We start from the raw sequence: 24767 nt of genomic DNA, 5'->3' as shown, positions 1-24767 counted from the left end.
AATCTAGCTTCGCCTCCCTCTCCTATCACTCCTTCACCATCTTTCTCTATTACAGGCCAAGAGGAACACAGCAGAGCCAATATCAACCGACTCTCCATGCAGGACACCACAGTGCTGGTGGTGTGGTGGAAGAACAGCTCTGAGAGACACTATAAAAAGATTCAGAGAAGGAAGGATGTGGAAAATACTTTTCCCCAGTGAACGTATTGCTAGTGTGAGGTACCCGACTCCCCACTCTGGAGACTAGCCTGGAAGTTCTCTTCAGCAAATAGGTGCAGTATGAGCAGCAGCAGGATACATTTTTGGGCCCCACTCTCCTCCCCCTTTCACTGCCCTCTGGTGTGTGGACAATCTCCAGTTAGCAGTAAGTGGCTTCCAGCCAAATTGACCCCTGTGCAGCAGAGTGCAGAAAGAAGAGCAGACAGGCCCCTGAAGCACAGTAGTGTGGGGATCTGTTTGTCCCAAGGAGACTATTCTAACAGTGATCTCCATCCACCCAGGCCCTGTGGCAGTGAAGACTGGCCTGAATCAAGTCTAATCCAAAGGCCTGTGCACTAAGGGAGTGCTTGTGTGTGGACATGAGATGTGGTACAGTGCAGGAGGAGTTTGTCTGATGCACCAAATTTCTCTAGTGTGGACAAGACCATAGAAGGAAATTAGGTTCAGGCTCCTCAGCCCATTCACACTTTGGCCTTTCTGCTGTCCCTGCTAATCAGTACTAGTCATGACAGTGGTTTCTGAGAGGCGGACATCTGCACACAGGAAACTGGACTGAGACCACTGGTGGCATTTCATGAAGTTCACTAACTGGCAGCCTAGAGGTCAAAGGTTCAATATCTCATGTCCAATCTCAATAACAGTCCAGTCTACTTAAAGCTCCGTATTAGCACCCAGAAAACTGCTGCTTAGAACGTGTGCAATGTTTGGCCTAGGCTAGAATGCCACAGTTCTGCCCCAGAACACTGCAATCACCCTTTGGCATCCCGCTGGTTCAGTGCTACAGTGCCACAAGAAGATCAGACTGGAAACACCAGCGGGGCAGATCTGCTCCCCTCTTACTACTCCGGCTACTGAGAAAGTTGCTGCTAAATTGTGGGAGCAGGGTTTGTTGCTGGGAGAGTGTACCAGGGTGGGCTCAGTCGCAAGCTGGCTCAGCACCCTGCCACTCAAATCCCCACTTGTTTATATTAACTGAGCTTTGAAGGTAGGCAGTTGACAAAGCAGGCCAGTTATCTGAGTGGAGAGACAGCTGAGGGGCTCACTGGGTGGAAGTGTCCCTAGCAGCTAGCACTATATAAGCACACAGGAAGGAAGTGCTGCGCAGAGAGTGGGGGGCCCGGAGGAAGGCAGAAGTAGGTAGGATGAGCTGCTGCTACTGTCCCTTCCCCAGAAGCAAGCGGGGAAGCTGGCTACTGATTGTAAATATAATATATTCTAAAGCACAACAGTGGTTAAGAAGACCTGGTGGTTTTGGTCAACGGCTGAGGCTGGGAAGTTCTCTCAGGGGACCACCCCAAGACAGAAAGTAAGGGAAAAGAACAGAACTGCCTGACAGAGGGGGGAATAATCCATGTCCTTCTTGTTTGAGACTCACTAGCAAGTGCTGCAGTGAGCGTTTCCAGGTGCAGTACTAAGAAGGCTTGTCTTACCAGTGCGCTCTGGTCTATTTCTGGAAGAAGACCTTTCGGAGGCCTGCAGAGAAGAAGCGTGACTTGTCGAGGAGCTCCTCTCAGCAAGTGCAGGACATCCTACACAGGGGGGAAATACTGTTAGCCTGGTAAGGTAATACACAGCCCCCAAGTTGCAGCACATCCCTCTCTGCTCACAATTGAAGGAGCAAGGCTAGTTGTGCCATTAGTCAGCAGCACTTCAGTGCCCACAATCGCTGCTCTAGGACATGCATTAGCCCTTTTATACTAGCTCAGGATTTGGCCTTCCAATGGCCACCTGGATTCAATGGCGCTTTGCTTTCAGTTGCAGTGATGGATGTAAATTACACCCAAGGGGTGTACACCATGTAACCTATAACTTAGTTGAAAAAACAAACCCCTTGGGCACAAACACCACCCCGCCCCCCAGGTTTCTCCTGATTTAGTACCTTCTGTAAGAACTGCAGGCCTTGCTGGAGCCCTAGGCATAACTAACAGTGTAAACCAAAGGCTGTGAACCAGAGCAGGTCTGGCCTTGGCAAAATAACAACACACCAGGTATTGGGTAACCAAGTAAGCACATTCCTGACCACAGAGGATGGTGCAAGGACACCCAGAGTTCTCAAGTAACTACGTAAACAAGTTCCCAAGGGATGGTACAGTCAGGGCCGGCTTTAGGAACTGCGGGGCCTGATTCAAATACCCGACAGCAGTCCGAGTCTTCGGCGGCACTTTGGCGGCAGGGGGTCCTTCACTCGCTCCGGGTTTTCCGCAGCACTGAAGGACCCCCCGCCACCGAAATGCCGCCGAAGACCCGAAGCGAGTGAAGGACCCCCGTCGCCGCCGAAGTGCCTCCGAAGACCCGGACCTCCGCCGGGTGAGTAAAAAAAATTTTAAAATTAAAAAGGCGCCTAAGGCGCGTGGCCCTCTTAGGCGCAGGGACCGATTCCGGGGAATTGGGGGAATCGGCCTAAAGCCGGCCCTGGGTACAGGAACATACTGGCCCCTCGTAAGATAAGGATGGGATGACAGGATAATGGTTGAGGATGTTTTGTTCAAACTAGCAGGTACAAGCAGAAGAGTGGTAACTAATCACGTATGGAGTGTAATGCGTAACTTGTTTGTATCAGCATATAAAAGGAGAAGTCATAGGAGGGGCACCTTTGCACTCACCGAGGGGACAGCGTCTTGGTGCGCTGACTGAGCGGGCACCATTGTCGCGGGAAACACGTTAGTGTACCTGTAACCACGGAGCCAGCGCGCTAGCACTGTGCTTCATCAGCAATAAACCTGGCCGGGTGCCTTGGCCACCGAACTGAGCCTGTGGTCTTTATGAACAACATCGAGGTTCTGCTGAATTGGCCAGCTGCACTCTCTGCTAGCGCAGCTGACATCAGAGTTCCAACAACAGCAGCACTGAGCAGCCGCAGCAATTCTCCACAGCACTAACAAGAACAAGTACCTAAAAGGCCAAATCCTGATTTCTGTGCACAGATTGGATAAAGGGGCTGTGCACAGGGACACTACACAGGGAGCTGGAGGGGAGGGAACACTCTTCCTCAAGCCAGGGGCAGGGCATGACATACATCTGCAGCCCTCCACAGTCAGCTACCACAGCTGCTGCATGTGGGTTTTGGACCTATGTAGTCTCAGTTCAGATCTGCTCAGACTGGCCACAACACAATTTTTTTCCTCTGCAGACCTGCTGCGGAGGCCTCCGAGGAGTGGTGCTGATTGGTACATGGAGTTAGGGGAAAATCCCACTGCCTGGACTCTCTGTACTCTGCCTCTCCACACACAGAGGAACTGTGCTGAATCTGCTGGGTTTGCCTCTGCCTGTGCCCTTCCCATGCCTGGGATGATCCGTCCCTAGCAGCGTACGGAAAGGATGTCTAGCCAGTTATGGGGAGGCCATTGACCAGAGGGGATGCGAATTCAGCACACAGACAGAATGCCTGAACCAGCACAGAACATCTTAGCCCTAGCCTTGCACAGTGCATAGCGAGCACTGCCAGAGACCCTTCTCCACAAACACAGCGTGAAGACCCAGGAGCACTTTTCCTGCCCCAGCTGCACGTTGAAGGCCTTGCTCTAATCAATGCTACAGTACAGGTTACATCATCATAGACGAAGAATGGGCAAACCTCCCGGGGCCTGGAATTTGAACAGGAACCGAGACGCTAGGATGTTCTTCAAAGCCCCGGGGGATTTCTAGCATGGCTTGCTTCTAACCAGACTGAGGATGCTGCAGGAACAGCCCCTTCCTCGAGCCATTCCCACTTCCTGCCCTGGCTAAAAACTGGAAATGCAGAAAGGAGAAAAACGCCACTTTCCCCCTTCAAACTTGTTCTCTGGGTACGTAGGGGAATATCTGCACTGGCAAGAGGGGCCTGTCTGAGCACTGCAAGGGCCTTGGAGAGCCCACCAGGAATGCAGCCCCCCATACTCATGTTGTCAGCAGCAGCAGGCAGGATGTGCACTTTGGGGGCAGCAGTATGGGGAACTATAGAGCACACTGTCTGAAAGGCCCCCTTCCATACACAAGGCAGAATACCTCCGGATCCCTCAGGCTGTCAGCACTTTGCTCCTCCCTCCCAGCATGCCTCGCTCTCAGAGGGACGAGGACTGGAAGCAGTAGCGGATTTACCATGGCGCCAGGCCCACACTCCAGCGTGGTGCTGCTGGCACTGAGGCTCCTGCTGCAATAGGGCAGCCAAGCTCCCCCTCCCCTACCTCTTCTCACAGCGTGCTGTGTCCCACCCTCCCCCTCCCTGCCGCCGATCAGTTGTTTGCCGGCAGGAGGGACGGGGAAGAGCAGAGCCGCAGCATGCTCGCCGCTGGGGAGAGGAGGCAGAGAAGAGGCAGGGGCAGGGCCTTGGGGAAGGGGGTGGAATATACCTATTCTGTGAACGCAGAGCTGCACAGCCCGGCTGAAAAAAGAAGGTGCTGCTCAGCTCCCTGGACTTTGCAGCTGGACACCACCTTCTGGGTCCTAGTGCTGGTTGAGCTCCCTTCTGTGTGCTGGGAGCCATCCTGCATTTTGTACAACAGTGAGTGCCCGCAGTGCAGCAGGCAGGGCAGGGGGACAGAGGCAGTGGGGAAGGAAGGGGGTGGGATGGGGAGGAGATGGAGTGGTGGGGAAGGGACATGGGATGGGGAAGAGAAGGCGATAGGGCAGGGATCGGCAATGTTCGGCAAGCGGCCCGCCAGGGTAAGCCCTCTGGCGGGATGGGCCGGTTTGTTTACCTGCCGCGTCCGCAGGTTCGGCCGATCTCGGCTCCCACTGGCTGCAGTTTGCCACTCCAGGCCAATGGGGGTCTGCAGGAAGCGGCTCAGGCCGAGGAAAGGAAAGTGATCAGGAACAGTCAGCCATGGATTCACCAAGGGCAAGTCATTCCTGACTAACCTAATTGCCTTCTATGAGGAGATAACTGACTCTGTGGATGAGGGGAAAGCAGTGGATGTGTTGTTATTCCTTGACTTTAGCAAAGCTTTTGATACGGTCTCCCACAGTATTCTTGCCACCAAGTTAAAGAAGTATGGGCTGGATGAATGGACTATAAGGTGGATAGAAAGCTGGCTAGATCGTCGGGTTCAACGGGTAGTGATCAACGGCTCCATGTCTAGTTGGCAGCCGGTTTCAAGCGGAGTGCCCCAAGGGTCGGTCCTGGGGCCGGTTTTGTTCAATATCTTCATTAATGATCTGGAGGATGGCGTGGATTGCACTCTCAGCAAGTTTGCAGGTGACACTAAACTGGGAGGAGTGGTAGATACGCTGGAGGGTAGGGATAGGATACAGAGGGACCTAGACAAATTAGAGGATTGGGCCAAAAGAAACCTGATGAGGTTCAACAAGGACAAGTGCAGAGTCCTGCACTTAGGACGGAAGAATCCCATGCACTGTTACAGACTAGGGACTGAATGGCTAGGAAGCAGTTCTGCAGAAAAGGACCTAGGGGTTACAGTGGACGAGAAGCTGGATATGAATCAACAGTGTGCCCGTGTTGCCAAGAAGGCTAACGGCATTTTGGGCTATATAAGTAGGGGTATTGCCAGCAGATCGAGGGACGTGATCATTCCCCTCTATTCGACATTGGTGAGGCCTCATCTGGAGTACTGTGTCCCATTTTGGGCCCCACACTACAAGAAGGGTGTGGAAAAATTGGAGCGAGTCCAGCGGAGGGCAACAAAAATGATTAGGGGGCTGGAGCACATGATTTATGAGGAGAATCTGAGGGAACTGGGATTATTTAGTCTGCAGAAGAGAAGAATAAGGGGGGATTTGATAGCTGCTTTCAGCTACCTGAAAGGGGGTTCCAAAGAGGATGGATCTAGACTGTTCTCAGTGGTACCTGATGACAGAACAAGGAGTAATGGTCTCAAGTTGCAGTTGGGGAGGTTTAGGTTGGATATTAGGAAAAACTTTTTCACTAGGAGGGTGGTGAAGCACTGGAATGGGTTACCTAGGGAGGTGGTGGAATCTCCATCCTTAGAGGTTCTTAAGGTCAGGCTTGACAAAGCCCTGGCTGGGATGATTTAGTTGGGAATTGGTCCTGCTTTGAGCAGGGGGTTGGACTAGATGACCTCCTGAGGTCCCTTCCAACCCTGATATTCTATGATCCTATTCTATGATTCTCGCAGCCCCCATTGGCCTGGAGCGGTGAACCGCAGCCAGTAGGAGCTGCGATCGGCCGAACCTGCAGACACGGCAAGTAAACAAACCGGGCTTACCCTGGCGGGCCACGGGCCAAAGGTTGCCGATCCCTGGGATAGGGGAAATGGGGGCCCAGCATGTGGATCCCCTGGGCAGCAGCTGGGGCTCCCCTGTTAAGCAGGCCCATCAAACCCTCACCCTGACAAGCCCCACCTCCCCTGCATCTGTACCACCCCGATAAGCCCCCCCCAGACACCCAACCACCTACACCTAGACCCCCACCCAAATGAACTCCACCTCCCCTGCACCCAGACTCCCCCACCCCGCTGAGCTCCAACCACTTTCAGTTGGTCCCCCCTGCAGACTCCCATTGCCCCTGGACCTGGCACCTCCCTGTGCATCCTGATCCCCTACTGAGTTGCCTGCACCCCGACTTCCCCCCACAGAACCCTCTTACCCCCATCTGGATACCCGCACACTAAGTCGCTCTGCACCTGGATCCTGCTGCCGGGCTGAGCCTCCCTGCCCACATCTGGTGTGCCTGGCGCAAAAGGGGCAGGGCCCCAGGGTGTTTCTGTGGCAGGCATGGCCCTTGTGCTGTGTCAGGGTCAGGTTCAGCCTCACTGGGGGTTGGGAAGGCTGCAGGGTGATCTCCCACCTCCATGCAGCCAGTGGCCTGTGCTCCCCACTGCCATGGTGGAGCTTCCACATTTATTTATTGTAAAAAAAAAAAAATCAGAATTTTAAAATATTATGCACAGAATTTGATGCAGAATTCTCTCAGGAATATGGGGCGCTGTACAGCTGTGATGGTGGGACTGTGAAGGGGGTGCTGGACAGTAGGGGATCTGTGGGTGAGGGAGCTGGGCAGGGGGTATGGTGTGCAGGGTGCTGTGCAGTTGTGGTGGGAGGACAGCAAGAAGGGTCTCTAGGCAGGGGTGCTGGGCATAGGAATCTGTGGGGGAAGTCTCTGGGTGAGGGGGCGCTGGCATAAGGGCAGGGCACTGGGCAGGGGGCAGTGTGGAAGGGGCACGCTGGCAGCACAGGGCTGGGCGGACCAGTGTGCATCTAGCAGTTGTGGGTTTGTAAACAGTGCCCTTGTGCTGGGCTGAGTGGGGCTGCTCCCGCTGCGCTGCGCCTCATTGCCCCCAACCGGCCCCTCACTCTGCGGACAGCCCCCCATCACATGCCCTATTTCCTCAATGGGGGGCCCACAAATATGTTTGGTGCCGGGCCCACAAAAAGTTAATCCGGCCCTAACTGGAAGAGCCATGGAAGAGGCTTTAAAGTGTGATTCTACCATGTAATATGGCAGCTGGGGTTCCATATTCCCTGGGTGTCACTGATTTCCGGGTCAGAGCATCCCCGTTTGCCAATCAAACTATGTTTTTTCCTACAGCCAGCTGTGCAAACTCAGCTAGGATCTGAGAGTCAAGCTGGGCTCTCTCTATCTTGGCCATCAGTAGTGACAGGGAAGATTGGGTAGGCCATATTACGTTCACTACCTTCAGTTTATGCCCTCAGTGACGTCAGTGTTAACCCACTTGGCCTTCCTCAAGTGTCACTGGAGGACTAATTTGGCCTGCAAACCCTTGCTTATGGCGATGCTGCAAAACGTGGAGAGGACCCAGCTTGACTTTCCAATCCCAGCTGGCTGTTTTCAAACCATACTTTTAAATGTCACCTGAGCAGATCTGAACTTGAAACCAGTGCCACATGGTGAATACGGAACTCTATGGTGTCATTTATACAAGGTCATTTTTTAACATAGCACCCGAGTAAAACAAAAATATACAGTTATATAGCTCCCTCCATCAGAGAAGCTCAAAGTAGGTCAATAGTGTATTATTATCTTCATTTTACAGATGGGAAAACCACTGCATGGAAAATTTAAGTGACTTGTTAATGTTCACATAAAGTATCAATGGCAGAATTGGGTATAGAATGCAAGTCTTCTAATGCCCTGTCTCTTGCTCTAACCATTTAACCACACTGCTATGCTTTCAATAAGAGAGTTACATAACATTACCCATCACCCCTGTTCAGCAATAGGCATCCTCATTAACCATGGTTTTATTCATGTAGATCTATCAGGTGATTTCACAAGGAAAGAAAATATTATATTTTGAAAAATAAACAGTAAAGATAGAACTTAGAGCCAAATCCAAACCTATTGGTGTAAATCTGGAGTAATGCTCATTCAAGACAAAGGAGTTACTCCAACTTTATACCATTATACCAGAATCTGGCACATGGTATTTAGCATGACATTATAAAACACACGTGAACCCGAGGAGAAAGCGTGTCAACTCATGTATCTAAAAGCAACACAGGCTGCAGCTAATTAAGTAACTGGTGTGTGTTTGCCAATAGATTTTGTATGTCAATAGTGGAGAGCAAGGAAATTAAATAGTGAAGGAAATTCTGCATTACGATTTTATCCAAACTCAGTAGAGTGCTTCTTGTATTGAGCCCTTTGGGCAAGAATAAAATAGTGGGGTGAAACTTCATTTACACTTAATTAATATGTTACACAGCGGGAGGCCCATTCAGAGCCCTGCTTGGTACCTGATACGAGAGTCCTTGAATAGGTTTCTCATTAACAGCTAAAATGACGTCTCCGACTTCAATCTCTCCATTCTCTTCAGCTGGCTGCCCTGGAAACAGTCTTTTGATCCTCACAATCTCTCCTCCGAGGTGTTCGCAAGCCTCTCTTTCCATCTGCAGAAAACTGAAGCCGAGGCCTCCGGAGTTCTTCGTCAGCTTGACTTCAAACGTATTATCTGTTCAAAGGGGGGGGACAGGAACCTGAGCGTGCTCCACAGCGCACGCATCCCATAAAGTGCCGTTCAGCTCTGAAAAGTGCCTATATAAAAACGATGCCCTCTGCCTCAGCAGATCTGCTCCTGGTTTGCAGCAGAGGCAGCCTGCTGTCAGTAATGACCAAAATAACATTTGTATTCCTTTCAACTCCTGTGAGCTCTGTAGTGTTGACTCAGTTCAGAGGGTCTGAGCTGCATTCTGTTCCACCATGTGCGTCTCCAGGTATAGTAAACCCTAACTGTGTATGCCCACTGATTGAGAGGAACATTGCCTTGGGGCAGATGAGGACAGAATCTGCACCTGGTCTGGGCTCCCTGTAAATACTTCGCAGACACCAGAAGTGATTTATAGTATATTTACTGAGCCTAATTCAGATGTCACTCACACCAGCATCAGTCAGGAGTAAGGGGGGCCACTAGAGTAAATCTAGGGTCGCGCAGAGCAGAATCAGACCTGTTGTTTTCTTCCAGGCTAGACAGAGGAACATGCCCTTCTCCCAGACATATAGGGCCAAATCCTGGCTTTTGTCTCAAGAGGGGTGCTGGGAAGGAGGTAAAGGAGCTGGAGGGTGGGGGCACCCTGCAGACTGAGTGCTTCTGGGGGAACTGAGAGGGGGACCTGCTAGACCGGGGTGGGCAAACTACGGCCCGTGGGCTGGATCCGGCCCGCGAGCTGTTTTAAGTCGGCCCATGAGCTTCCGCTGGTGCGCCGGATCGGGGCCCACCATGTGGCTCGGCCCCGCTCCGGTGCTCCAGCTGGGGCGCCGGGTCTGGGCTGCACCACCTGGTTCCTGGAAGCCGTGGCATGGCCCTGCTCCGAAGGTCAGGGGCCGCTCAACACCTAAGAGCTGGAGAAGGGACATGCCACTGCTTCCGGGAGCCGCTTGAGGTAAGCGCCGCTCGGAGCCTGCACCCCTAAGCCTCTCCCCATGCCCCAACCCCCTGCCCCCGCCCTGATCCCCCTCCCGCTCTCCAAACCCCTCAATCCCAGCATGGAGCACCCTCCTACACCCCAAACTGCTCATCCCCAGTCCCACCCCAGAGCCCACACCCCCAACCAGAGCCCTCACCCCCTCCCACACCCCAGCCCCAATTTTGTGAGCATTCATGGTCCACCATACAATTTCTATTCCCCGATGTGGCCCTCAGGCCAAAAAGTTTGCCAACCCCCATGCTAGACCATCAAAGAAGGGCAGTTTCTTTAGCTCTGGTTTCCTAGCAGGGTAAGTGCATCATAGGCCACACCCCTGCCCCAGGCACTCCTCCTTTAGCAAGAGTGACATGGCCACTCTGTCCTCTTGCTCATGGCAGTGTCTGGCTACCCCTGGCATGAGGATGCGGTGGACGAGGAGAAAGGGGCTGTTTGCCCCATCCTGACTGGTGCACCCCTGCACAGGGAACCATTATTCATCCCTTGATCAATTAACTGTGCATATGTAGCGCTTCAGCCAGGGGATAAAGCAAAAAGTGCCACTCACAATACCTGCCAGGCCTGATTTTGCTCTTGCGTACACCAGGAGTCACTCTACTACTGACCTCAGTAGGGTTACACTGGTGTAAATTAGCTGGTGTATCTGAGTTGCTACCCAAAATGCTTCAGAAATAACAAATTCATTTAAAATCATGGCACTATCATCACCTGTTATGCTTCTATTTATTCAATATGTAGTTACACTGTATAATCCGCAGGAAATATTCTGGCATATCTTTTTGTGACCAGTGCAAATATCATATGATCTTCCATTCACTTCTTACAGAACGGAATGAGTAAGTGGGAGGAAGACACCCCGAGTACCTTTATCATCGCTCACCATCTGTTGCAAAGGAGTAGCCGTTGGGACCGGCTGACAAGGGCGTTGCCAAGGAAACGATCACAGATTTCTCCTCCATTCTGTCTTTAGCAGCTGGACACGGCTCTGCAGATTTGTGACGTCCCCTTTCTAAAAGCAGCCTGACAACCTAGCAAGATGATGGACAAGTTCTCCTGACACTCTGCATAGTCAGCATCGGCTTTTCATTTCTCTCCAACCAACAGAGCAGAAAATAAATGTACCTGGGCCCAGTTCTGCCACCCAGACTCACATGAAGTAGCCCCTTGCTCCATCATTGAGATCTCCCCTTCTACAAACCTGGCCAGATTTCTTCAGGCATTCCACAGCCTGCTTGTGCGTGATGCCACAGAGGCTGATCCCGTCCACCTCCAGCAGCCGATCACCTGAGGCAGACAACAATCGGGGCAAGTCGCTTTGGCGTTTTAATCTAACAGGAATGAGCTACTAGCACTTTGCCAATTGTGATTGATCTTGGTGAGTTAGGCTTTACAACTGTATACCGTTACTGCTGTGTTTGCAGTATTTCCTAGATAGCCCTTGTAATGAGAGACCCTTCAGATTATGCACTGATGTGATCTAGTTACCAAATGCAACACTGAAAAATGTTCACGAGTGGAGTCACTGAACATATATTTGAGAACCATTGGTCAGATGTGTGGTTACGTAGAGTTCCCTAATCTGCAAAAGGACACCAGGTATTGCCAGTGTGAGCTAAAGGGACTGCATATTCTGAATCCCAGACAACTGGAAGTTAATAGTTGTCTTCCCCTCCAACTTGTAACTGTTAACACATTTCAAAGACCCCTAGAGAGAATGCAGAGCCAAACGTTTAATTCTGCAGCGCAGAATTGTACTGTCAAATGTCCTACCTTTTTTTATTTGTCCATCCTTATCAGCTGGTCCTCTGGGGATAACTGACTTCACGTATATTCCACCATCACGCACACTAGTGTTGATCCCACCCTGCAAATATTCACCCACCATTTACATTAGTGCCTTAGCATGATTTTCTCCTCCCTTGGTAAAATCAAAGCCATATTTTGATGTGTCGCCAAGCAAATTCTGAACAGAGTTTTTCAGAAATCAACAATGGCTTCAGAAATTACATATTTTTAAAATGGGGGTGGGGTGGACTGGAAAAAGATACTACTCCCCCACTTTGTACCTCATTTGTAACATGCTCCTCAAAGCAACAGCCATGTCTTATTCTCTCTGTAAAGCACTGTGCAGATCGATAAGGCTACACACAATTATTTAATCATATTCATTCATAAACACCTCCCCATGCCATTGGGAATGTAGTTACTTACATCTCAAAGCCTGCTAACAGCCCCAACTCCATAAATCTGTGCAATGCACTCAACGGCTATTAATGTTTCAGAGGAGATATAAAAACAAGATTGTGACTCCTGACGACTTGGAGCCATTCACAATCCTACGGCACTTTCCCCAAGAATAGAAATGTTAGTCCCCAGGCCTTGGGCAAATTCCAAATTCATTTAATTCTATTCTGCCAAAACGCATCCCCAGGCAATTTCAAGTGGACAAGACTGGACGCCTTTCTGGAAGATATACTTTAGCCACAAGTTATTGGGCTCACTAAGTATCGAAGCCATAGGATGGGATTCTCTGGCCTGTGTTCTACATAGGTCAGACTGGATGATCGCAGCAGTGGCAGATTAGCCACTGGGTCAACAGGGCCCATACCCAGGGACCCCAGCCAACTGGGGCACCCCCACGACCTGACTCGCTCTGCCCACCCGGTGCTCCTGCTGGGGAGCAGGGTGGGGGCGTTCCTGCCAGGGAGTGGGGTAAGCCTCCGCATCCCGACCCCACTCCCCGACAGGAGTGCCAGGCAGGGGGTGGGCCTAACCCCAATCCCATTTTGCCCATCAGGAGTGCTGGGAGAAGGGGAGGGGATTGCAGGCAGAAGGGGTGGGGAAGGGCCTCCACTTGCTCTGGCCCAGGGCCCCACAAACCCCTAATCTGCCTCTGCATCATAGTGGTCCCTTCTGGCCTTAAACTCTATGAAATCTATGACACACTATTAAATGGCTGTTGCTTTCCACCCCAGTGGCAACTGCTTTCAGTGGCGGGTGAAGTGATCCTGGATCTATAGGGACGATCGATTAATTCCCCTGATGCAGTAGGGGGTGTTATCGCCCAGTGAAATAACATGCAGCATTGCCATTTCTGCCCACCCTGGCACCTCTGAACTAGGGAAGGAAACATTACGTTCCCGCTGAGACCCCATGGCAGCCCCACTAGTAGACGCTGTCTAGGGAATACACCTCTACCTCAATATAACGCTGTCCTCGGGAGCCAAAAAATCTTACTGCGTTATAGGTGAAACCACATTATATCGAACTTGCTTTGATCCGCCGGAGTGCACAGCCCCATGTTATATCGGGTCGAGTTATATCGGGGTAGAGGTGTACTCTGAATTGGTGCATTTCCCAGATGCATTGGCCAGGCCCCTCCCTGGCATACCCTGACACTTTCAAGTCTCCAGCATTAGGGTTTCAGGGTGCTTATGCTGCTGTGACCTTTATCCAGGCTGACTTTCTGCCACTGCAGCTCCTCAGCCTGGGTTCTGATGGTGAGAATCGGGATGACTAGAACCCATGGTTTTTAATCACTTCATCAAGCACTGGGATCTCAGGCTGAAATTCGTGTGCTGGGTATCACGATCAGTTCATCTTCCTTTAGAGCCACACTTTGCCATGTGTACCGAGTAATGTCACAGGGTTAAGGATGCATTGTAAGATCAACAATTATACTTGCAGTCACACTGATTCCAAGAGTCCCGTCTTCTTTAACCAACTCCACAGAATAGATTTCATCTGAATTGCTTTCGGCAGATGGTGGAAAGTGAGAGGAGTTGGCTTCCTGTCTCAAAATATAAACACTAATGAGACTGTTACACGGGAGATCAAGAAAAATATTCCAGCAGAAATAAAGGGCTCAATCATGCTCTCATTTACGCCAGTGTAAATCCAGAGTAACACCACTTATATCCACAGCATTCCTCCAAATTTACACCAGCGTCACTCACAGAAGAATGTGGCTCAAAACATAAGCTGCAGACAGATGGGGAGGTCAGTCAAGGCTAGACCCATAAGATTTTCTGTCTGGTTTTCTAGAACTGGTTGAAATTTTCTGCAAAAACGTCTATCAAAATCTTGATATTTTCACAGAAAAAATAGGGGAAAAAAACCCAACAATGCAACCTTTTCCCCCAATTTTTGACCAGCTCTAGACTTGGCCAATATTTCCCAGTTTCAAAATTTTGACAAACAAAATCAGAAGATTTTTAAGCAAAATTTTCCCTTAATATTTTCCCCTCATTTTTTGACCCAGGGCCAATGGGAAGAAAGCACAAGGGGTGCATAGGTTTTACAGGGATCCCCTGTGTCAGATATATGCACAAGAGTGCACTGAGGGGTGGCATGTGAGGTGTCTGCTGAGAGCCAGTAGCCCACCGGTCATCGTAATCATTGCAAAATGTATGTGTGGGTAATATTTAAGGAGTTATGCATCTATAATGAAAATATGTTCTCAAGGTCTTGAAGTTAAGACAGGTCACCAGGAGGTGATGTACCTTGGAAATGTTCCTTTCAGACAGGAGGTAACAGACACCTGTCTCTCTGCCTGTCCACTTGTGTATTGTATGCCTCATAATGTATGCCTATTTGCATACTGAGCAAGTGATGAAATGAGAGATTGTGAAATTGACAAGACGACACAAACAGCAGCGGGTGTCCTATTTATGAATAAAGACAAAGGATTGTTCTTGTATATCTTGGAGTGTAAGGAATCACACTGAGTCCTTCACCTAGGAGGCAAGCCGACAGCATGTCTATCTCCTGAAAGGGGGGTCACAGCCAAACCTGGCTCTAAAACGCTGCAAGGATTTTGGGTGAACAATACTCTATCAGACATGAGAATATCTTGTTAATTAAATCTAGGCTCTAGAACGTGTGTTATGATTTTGGTTTATATGTAACCATTTGTTTCTAATACATCTACTTGCTTTTACTTGAATCTCCGTGCTTTGTTAAAGAAACTTATACTTGATTTCACTATAAACATATATAAGTTCTGCGTGTTAAGTGGAGCGGTGATCTGAGGTGGAACTGGTAACCTGGGGTGTATTGTTCCTTTGGAAGCAGCAAATCTGCAAATATTGTGAATGTGCAGTGGACCTGGGGTTGGACATTTCAGGGAGCTGCTCAGCAGGCTAGAGTACTGGAGTGTGCTTATCGCTAACCTGCAGAGTAACAGCAGGGCCTATGAGGTCTAGAGAGGAGTGCTTGTGTTGCCTGTGGCCGGTGAAGTCAGGGATCTGACCCATGGCAGGCAAAGACAGGGCTTCCTCATGCTAAGGACAAGTGGGAGCGAGGTGCCTCACAACTCTGGGTATCCCTGGGAAGCGTCATAGTAGGACAAGAAGGAATCAGCTTAGTTTGCACAAGAAAAATTTAGGTTACATGTTAGGAAAACTTCCTAACTATAAGGCTTGCTAAGCACTGGCACAGGTCACCTAAGGAAGTTGTGGAATCACTAACATCAGAGGTTATTAAGAACAAGTTAGAAAAACACCTGTTAGAGATGATCTAGGTTTACTTAATCCTGCCTTTGTGCAGGGGGATGGATCCTTCCACTAACATTTCTATGATTCTTTATTTGACGTAGTGTCACAGCTGAGCAATATCAAAACTGTGGTTACCTCCATATCCAGGCTGTCAACCGAAAGAACAGGAATCTTGGGACCCAATTTTGGTGCTAAATTCCAAGAAAGAACCTTCTCGAGTTCATCTGTATTTATGTCTACTTCTTTGGAAGGTGCTGTATGACAGTCTTGAATCCTTTTTCTTCCACTGCCTGCACAAGAGATCTCAGACCCACTAGTGCTGTTTTTTCTTGACAAATTCTTCTCCTCATTCAGTCCTTCTTCAGATACGTCTATGAAACCAGACCAAAAACAAACATTGGAACTGCAAAAATCTGGAGAGAAAGATATTATTATGTATTGGCACAGGAGGAGTAGATAACTTCAAAAGTGGCTTGGTCCTGAAATCTCAACGAGATCTACAAAACAAGCCAAGTTTGAGTAATATTGATACAGCCATTGTGGAGATAAGCATTTCTGCTTAGAAAATGTGGGGCAAGTGTATTCATTTCACCCTTGCAGGACTCAAAAATTTCAGAGAATATTTTGCTGAAACTTTAAATAGAATAAACCTTGTCCTTGCACTAAAATGGAGCATGAAAACTTTTAGTACAAAAAGAACTTTAAAGAAACTATTAGCTCCTGAAAGGGGCAAGAGTGGATGGGATTTATGAAGGAAATCACATTTCAGTCTTAATTATTTTGATTGATAATGCAACTGCTTTAACAATCTATAAACATTTCTTACCCATATCATCTTTTTTGATACAACCAATCACTATTTATTAAATACTGTAGTTTCTGAAGCTAAGCACCTATTCTTAACCAATGCAGATATCAGAACATCTTTAGGATTTTATGATTTTACATGTCCAAAATGTCATTGTTGTTGGGGTTTTTTCCCACTTTTGAGTGAACTGATTGCTGGTCTGACAGCCCCGGGGACTGAATCTCCTTATAGCCACAGAACAGGTAAAGCACACAGCCAGTAGCAACTGTGTAAGCTTTACAACAGTACTCTTCCAATGTGCCTCAATACGGCCCTAGAGGGAGCACCAAGAGTGGATTAAGAGAGGAACTTTCTCCTCATCTCTATTCAGGCTCTTATACTGTGCCCTTCACCTTGGCATATGAGCTCCTGAGTACCTGGACGCTGGGATCCAGGCCTGATACAGCAGTTACTCTATGAGACATCAAGACCCTATGGGACTGCTGAGAGAGAAAGATCCATTAGATGGAGGAGGGCCAAAGAGGATGAGTCAGAGAGCTGGAGGATGAATTTTAAGGTATCTATGGGGGGACTGATGTTTTCTGGGAATGCAAAGTATGGTGCATCTGGGCCCTGGTTAGTTTTAATCTGCCATTTGTAACCATCTCTATGAGCCCAGACTCAATGGCACATTCGTTTCTTGGCCACTTGCGAGGGGCGGTTTGCGAGGTGTACACCCGCTGACTAAGAACTGGACAGTGGGGTCAATCCTGAGTCCATAGAAGTCAACAGCCAAGTTCCCATTGACTCTTGTGGTGCTGGCTCAGGTCCTTAGAGCATCAGCTCATTTCACAATGACTGCTGGACAGCTGTCCAGGGTATCTACTTGCGGTCACATGCACTCACTACCGACCTGGGCTGAATTATAACCTGCAGTTTAGAGGCAAAAGCCTCCAAAGGTATCCCATTACCAGTGCCCTGAGCCAACCACTCCCATGGCCCATAAAACCATTCACCTCCCAAGCCCTATTGTACCTTTGGGTTGAGAGATGATCAGTTCCACGTCATCAGGAGAATTCTGTATAATTTTAACCGCAGTATTAAAAGAAACACCCTCGAGGCTAACATTATTCACGGAGATGAGTCGTCCCCCTAAGAACAGGATTAAAACAAAACACATCAGGACGGGGGAAAATAAGGCCGGATCAGTCCATTTTAAACCATGAAAGCATTTGAATTCTAATTAAAAACTGGGGATGGTGACCTGGTTTGATATGCCCCGCTCTGTCTGCAGGTCCCCCGGGGATAATTGATGCGATAAATATTCCGAGGTCTAATTTCCCCACATTTTCTCCTCCAATAATTACAAAACCTGCAAAAATGAGATAGCATGAGAAGTTGGAAAAGCTGATGTTAGAAAAATGAACCTTAGGAGAACAAAAGCATCTTTTCCATTGCCATAAGTTATCTACATACTCTGGGGAATGGAGCACTTTGATTTTGCCTCATCGAGGCCCTGGTTCGGGAAGCACTTCAGTTTGCATTTAACTTTAAGTATGTGTAGTAAGAGGAGACCCTGAGATATAAACCTTAGTATCAGAGGCCCGGTATGAGGCCTAAAACCTGAACTAAAGTAATGGTCATGACTTTGCTAACATAAAACAAAGTTAAGCTGTGAGCCAGAGGCAGGCCCTGCTCACAGAAGCTGGCAGGGAAAGGGCTGATGCTGCAAAAAGAGACATACCTAAAAGGTACTGAACACCAGATATCAGAACACATACTATACTGGAACATTCCACAGATAACATGGAACAGGCCGACACATCCCAATGACAGGGGCAAAAGGGTAAAATGATGGATAGAGTTGTTTTGATCGAACCAACATGTACAAGGTGAGAGGCGGCACCTTACTACGTAGAGGGGTTGTACCTTGCTGCGTAGAGGAGTTGCACCTCAATACGTCAGGAGTGATGTATAACTTGTTTGTACCTGTGTATAAGAATGTATCCCTGGGGCGGTATCTTTGTCCAGCCGAGGGGGCAGTGGAAAGTCCCGCCACTGACTGAGCTGAGTCCATTGCCGAGCGGCACTTTCTCATAGTATGCCCTGGATTAGGCTAAGAAACCTACAGGGAACTGCAATTGTGTCAGGGTCACAATAAACCTGGCCGAGGTGCCTTCGTACCTTACTAGACTCTGTGGTTATTGCGGGTTCTCGTCGGGTTTGCTGTGTCAGCTATCTGCAGAGCTGGGACCGCACACAGAGGGAACACACGCAGGCAGCCGAGTGATATCAACACAGGAGAAAGCAGAGCACCACACCGGTAGCATCTAACAACAGTATGCACTTTTTTTTTTTCATAGATTCATATATTCTAAGGCCAGAAGGGACCACTGTGATCATCCGGTCTGATCACCTGTATAACACAGGCCAGAGAACTGCCCCAAAATCATTCCTAGAACAGATCTTTTAGAAAAACAGCCAATCTCGATTTAAAATTTGTCAGTGATGGACATTGTTCCGATGCTTAATTACTCTCACCGTTAAAAACATACACCTAATTTCCAGTCTGAATTTGTCTAGCTTCAATTTCTAGCTGTTGACTCGTGTTAGACCCTTCTCTGTTAGACTGAAGAGCTGATTATTAAATATTTGTTCCCCACTGGACACAGCAGTTCCAGTAGCAGTTGAACCAGTGCAAAATACAGAGGTAAAATAATGTCTCGTCTCCTACTCAAGATTCCCCTGTTTATGCATCCCAGGATTGCATTAGCTCTTTTGGCCACAGCGTCACACTGGGAGCTCATGTTCAGCTGATTATCCACCATAACCCTCAAATCTTTTTCAGAATCAACGCTTCCTAGGAAAGAGTCCACCCGCCTAGTTTAAGTATGGCCAATATTCGTTGTCCCTAGTGGTACACCTTTACATTTAGCTGTATTAAAACGCACAGTATTTGCTTGCATCCAGTTTACTAAGTGATCCAAATCGCTCTGTATCACTGACCTGTCCTCTTCATATTCACCACTCCCTCAATTTTTGTGTCATCTGCAAACTTAATTAGTGACGATTTTATGTTTTCTTCTATGTCATTGATAAAGATGTTAAATAGCTTAGGGCCAAGAACTAATCCCTGGGGGACCCCACTGGAAACAGTCCCGTTCGATGATGATTCCCCATTTACAGTTACATTTTGAGACCTATCAGTTAGCTAGTGTTTAATCCACTTACAATGTCTGCCATGTTAATTTAATATCGTTCTAGTTTTTTAATCAAAATGTCTGGCAGTACCAAGTCAAATACCTTACAGAAATCTATGTATGTTACATCAACTCTATTATCTTTATCAATCAAACTTATGACCCACTGACTTTAGCGCAAGTGCTTAGGTGCCCTTCCCGAATAGGGGTGCTTTCCTGAATCAGGGCCCTGAAGAGCCATGCTCCCAAGTCATAGAAGCCAGTGTTTCCCAAACCCATCAGTGGGTTGCAGGAAAAGTCCAGGTGGTTGTGCCTCCCTGGAGGTGTTCATCCTTCCCCTGTGCTCTCACTGCCCCTGCGCAGCAAGCAGCAGCATGGGGAATGGGATCCGGGCAGCAGCAGCCCAGAGGAAGCACCTCCAGGACATGCACAGGATGGGGACAGATTACTGACTGCTGGCCCACTGGCTCCATCCATTTCCTCAGTGCTACTGCTGTTTCCTGAACCCAGCTCTCACTTCCTCTAGGCAGCAGCATGGGGAGTGGGAGCAGGGCCACCGAAGAAGCAGACGGGGCCAGCAAGCAGCCAGTCAGCAGCCTGGTAGCGATTGCAGCCCCTTGGTACAGCTGGGAGTAAAACCCAGATCTCCTGAGTCCCAGGCCAGTGCTCTACCCACTAGACCACACAGCTGTGCTGTCTGGATCCAGACCAGACCTTTCACAAGATTCAAGTTTGTTTGGATCCAGGCTTTAGTTTTGGGCTTAGCTCTAAATAATAATTCTGTATACTCTAAGAACTGCCCACATGGTTGTCAGCTGGTTTTGAACCCAGAACTTTCAGTACAGATCTCTGTCATTTAAGACTTCAAAGAGTAACTGTGTTAGCTGTCTGCAGTAGTAGGCTGCTATCCTCTAGTGAGCCAATAACTAATAGTGGATGCAGCACACACTTTGCCAGTGCGTTACATAATATAATATTAAGGTTGTACAGTCGGGCATTTAAAAGTCAGATAATACCAGAGTTAAGGTTGCATAGTCACTATGCAGCTAAGTAAGCTATTTATATAACTTCACAGTGCATGCATTCATGTCATATGTTGGCATAAAATGCTAAACAAAACAAAACCTAAAAAAAAAAAAAATCACATTTCCTAGGTGACAGATGTCTGTCCAGAACCTAGCGCTTTTGGTTCTACACCCAATGCCTACCCCATTAGGCCACCACAAACTTCTGTGTGTTGGCTACACCTGCTGAAAAACTGGCTAATAATGATGCTTTGCCATTTTCAACCTGTGGACCTCAAAGTGCTATGCAACCGTTGGCAGCCACATGGGATCAGCAAGATCAAGGAAGCTACTGACTTGCCCAATTTCACATGGCAAATACCTTTGGATAGAGACAAATTGACGACATTTCTGTAACTGCTGATACTCAGTCTGGGAACAGCTTATCCTGTTTGCCAGATTTATTTTTCTAAATAGATGTCTAAATACTGTATTGAAAAGAAAGAAAGGAAGAAAGAAAGAATCTAAAGGCCTATATACATGGTCGGACAGTCCTGGTAACAAACATACCATTCATGCCCCTTACTCACCAAAGCCATTTTTAGGATCTCGTTTTAAGGTGACACAAATGATTTCTCTTTCTAATCCAGCCAGCGCATTCTCTCTTTGGTTGATTGGGGAACTTGGGGCTGCAGAAACAAACAGCTGGAATAAATTGACAAGTGCAGACAAGGGGAGGACACTTACATTCTTTGACCATTCAGGTGTTTAAGAGTTAAGACGCTTTCCTCTTAATTTCAACATCATTATTCCTTTTTTTACATGAATATGCTGGATTTGAGAGGTGCTAGATGGAGAGCCCTGGAGACTGGCATCCTGTATGTAGCTACAGAACGGGTAAGCACTACAGTGCAAGCTTCCCCCACAATGTCCCACCTATACATATTTCCCCTCACTTGGAGGTACCACTTCTATTTCGACGGTCAGGGACCATCTTTTTGTTCTGTGTTAATACAGCACAAGAGGGTCCCAGTCCATGACTGGGGCTACTAGGCGCTATTGTAAAACACCTGGAAATGTACTGTGCCTTGCACAGTGGGGGCCTGGTCCATGACTGGTGCTATGATAATATAAAGAATAAATAGCAGTAAGGGGACGGGGCCAAGCTGGGATCTTTAAAGGAGTTTATGGGAATTAGGTATCCAAATCCCACTACGCCTAAGGCCTGGGGTCATAAAAGGCATTTAGCTTTTGCTGCGCTCAGCATTGCAACACCTAGCAGATTTAGCAGCCGAAGTACCATCGACTATCAATGGGATTTTGGCTGCCATCCTTGTTGAAAATGAGATTTCGGCTCCTAAATCAGTTAGGCATTGCCATGCCGAGTGCAGCAACGCCAAAGCGCTTTCTCAAATCAGGGCCTTCATCTCCATGCCCTTCCTGCTGGCTGAGGAGGCAGGTGCTGTTATGGGATCCAAACAGCACCAGTTGTGGCGATGGCTTTTTGGTTGGGGTCATACCATGTCACTTACTGCAATGTGGACATTGAAAATGTGGCTCTGCTCTGAAAAGGGGCTGTGTAAAAATGACATCTTCATCTTCATCAGATCACCCCCGGCGTGTCTGAGGGTCAGAGCTGCTGACTTCAGTGCCTAACATCGGTTTCTATGGCTTTTTACTCCTGCAGTGCCAGCACGGGCATAGAGGTAGGAGCTGTGTTCTCTGCCGCCTCATGCATCAACTACAGAATTGTTATTATATTTCCATTGGAAGGCCAAATTCCGCCCTTACTGACACCTGTGCTGCTTCATGTCAGGCATTTAGATACAACTAAGCAACCTCACTGAAGACAATGGGGCATCACTGGAGGAATAGCTTGGCCTGCCGGGCCCTTATTACTAGTGTCAAGGCAGGGGGAATAAAGAACCCAGCTTGAGTCGCTGAGCCCAGGGTTAGTTTGCAGGCCTGAGTGTGAGAACAACAATCTTTTACATTGTAAAGTGAGTACATCTGATCTGCCATCATTGAGACATGATGAACCTGGAGCCCCATGGTGCCAGTTGTTATGTTTCCTTTTCAGATCACTGCTGCACTCTGAGTGCGTCACAGACTAGCATACTCACTGCTGGCTGTATTCGGTGTTGAATGGATAGAGAGATAGTCATAACTCTGTCGATTTTCATTCAAACTAATGTGTACTTCTGACTGGGACAATCCAGAGTGGGAGCTAGGGGCAACAAAGGAGACTGACATTAATGTAACAAATCGACAACAGCACTCTCCATCTTCAAAAAACTTTCCAAAGCAGGTCAGAGCCAAGATGGGAACAGAGCAATTCCTGGATCCGTACATATGCTCAGGCCACTAGATCTCCTTAGTGAGAAGGAGGCTTAGCTTAGTCTGGCTGGCATTAGCTTTCAATTGATATCCACTACTCGACCATTCATTAAAGGACTGCTATGGGGTGTCTACCCCACACAAGCCCTAAGCGGGTTAATGTCGGCCCGAAGGAGCCAGTTAACCATAGACGCTGCACCTGGAGGGGAACCAGGAATTGCTAAGCATGAATGGCAGGTAAAGCCCAGCTTGGGGAGGAGCTGGGCTAGGAGTGTAAAGACAGGAAGTGAAAGCAGGAAGCAGGGCTGCAGTCACTCCCTAGAGGGAAAGGGAGCTGGCCAGGGACAAGGAGAAGATCCAGGGGGAGAGTAAACGCTGGGTTCCTGCCCTGGACTGGGGAGTCCAATGAAAGGCCAAGAAGGGGAGCAGAGGACGCTCCCAGAGATAGGCAAGGAGATAGACAGGTGGGGTAGAAGGGGTATGGGGAAACAGCAACAGGTTCTGAGACTGAGCAGACCTGGATTGCTACACATATGGTCCCTGGGCTGGAACCCTTAGTAGCAGACAGGGCTGGGTTCCCCTACCAGCCACTGGGAAAGTGGTACTGGACCTGGAGTCAGAATGGAAGACTGCCTGAAACGGCATATGGCCAGCTTGTCTAGTGGGACTCTAGTACCCTGGAATGGGGGGACTCTATAGTGATCCTCTCTCTTCTGAGGCTTTGTTCTACTTCATAGCACTTCAGATGGCATTCAAATCTCTTAAAGGCCTCAGGAGCCCTGTGCAGCTACAGCAACCATCCACACATTGGTGCATATAGTAATGTCAATGAAAGGAGATGCTCTCATTCTGTTTTCTGTGTACTGCACTTTTAAACATAGAATCATAGAAGGACAGGAAGGGACTGAGTCCCCGGCACTGAGCCAGGACTAAGTATTATCATTCTAGACCATCCCTGACAGGTATTTCTCTGACTTGTTCTTAAAAACCTCTAATGACAGAGATTCCACAACCTCCCTAGGTATTTTGTTTCAGAGCTTAACTACCTGACAGTTAAGAAGTTTTTCCTAAGGTCCAAACTAAACCTCCCTTGCTGCAATTTAAGCTCATTGCTTCTTGTCCTGTCCTCAGTGGATCAGGAGAACAATTTATCACACTCCTCTTTATAACAACATTTTACTTATTTGAAGACTGTTATGTCCCCACTCCGCCTTCTATTCTTCAGACTAAACACCCTGCCCTTGTGCATTCAGGCCAAATGCTACCTGTCACAGAGGAGACACACACACTGTGCTTTCTCGTGAAGACTTCACTTTTGTTCTTTCTTTTCTTCATTGTTTCCCTTAATCCAAAATTAATGGCATTCAGTCCGAAAGTAAATGAGTTGCTCTTTGTGTCTGGAAACGAACGTGACACCAGTTCTGACTCAAGTTCTTACTTGTTAGATTGTTTGCTCTTGGTCTTCCTCTGTGTATGTACAGCACCTAACCCAATAGAGAACCTATCCTGATGGGTGCGGCCTTTGGGCGTGAACACAATACAAATATTAACGAAGGGTACAGGCTAGCTCTGAAACAAGGGACCTGAAAGAAGTCTGCAGTGACCTGAAACAAACTAGTTAATTTCAGCCCAAATGGCAGCAAAGCCTAGCGACATTGTTATTATGACTAGACCATGTGGTGTAGAGCAGGAAACTGGTGCTAAACAAATAAGTCCCCTGCCCATGGTACAAGTTGGTAGAGAAGAGGACAGCACAGAAGCAAGGTGGTGGGTGGTCACTATAGGTGGAATGCCTCACAAGTTAACATCTGAAGGGAGAGGATGCACTTTGGTGGAAGCATATTGTGAAGTGGGGTTGTATGACACTACAGAAAAGGCCAAGTAACTT

The 24767-nt window shown here is 48.3% G+C and overlaps 1 protein-coding gene across 1 annotated transcript in view; it reads right to left on the bottom strand.

Moving 5' to 3' along the window:
* The window catches only part of FRMPD2 (FERM and PDZ domain containing 2), an 89110-nt gene that overhangs the window by 24931 nt on the left and 39412 nt on the right, over window positions 1-24767 (bottom strand). Inside the window, exons 12-22 of the mRNA XM_029912968.1 lie at window positions 22666-22769; window positions 21133-21231; window positions 17603-17710; window positions 17374-17490; window positions 15687-15922; window positions 13742-13846; window positions 11827-11920; window positions 11255-11340; window positions 10930-11084; window positions 8872-9079; window positions 1650-1748 (exon numbers count right to left, since the gene is read on the bottom strand). Of these exons, the coding sequence (XP_029768828.1) occupies window positions 1650-1748; window positions 8872-9079; window positions 10930-11084; window positions 11255-11340; window positions 11827-11920; window positions 13742-13846; window positions 15687-15922; window positions 17374-17490; window positions 17603-17710; window positions 21133-21231; window positions 22666-22769 (1411 nt within the window). The remainder of the gene's footprint in view (window positions 1-1649; window positions 1749-8871; window positions 9080-10929; window positions 11085-11254; window positions 11341-11826; window positions 11921-13741; window positions 13847-15686; window positions 15923-17373; window positions 17491-17602; window positions 17711-21132; window positions 21232-22665; window positions 22770-24767) is intronic.

This window comes from Terrapene carolina, unplaced genomic scaffold (assembly GCF_002925995.2).
Source record: "Terrapene carolina triunguis isolate 2854851 unplaced genomic scaffold, T_m_triunguis-2.0 Scaffold402, whole genome shotgun sequence".
Classification (NCBI taxonomy): domain Eukaryota; kingdom Metazoa; phylum Chordata; order Testudines; family Emydidae; genus Terrapene; species Terrapene triunguis.
This window is presented reverse-complemented; position numbering and strand designations above follow the sequence as displayed.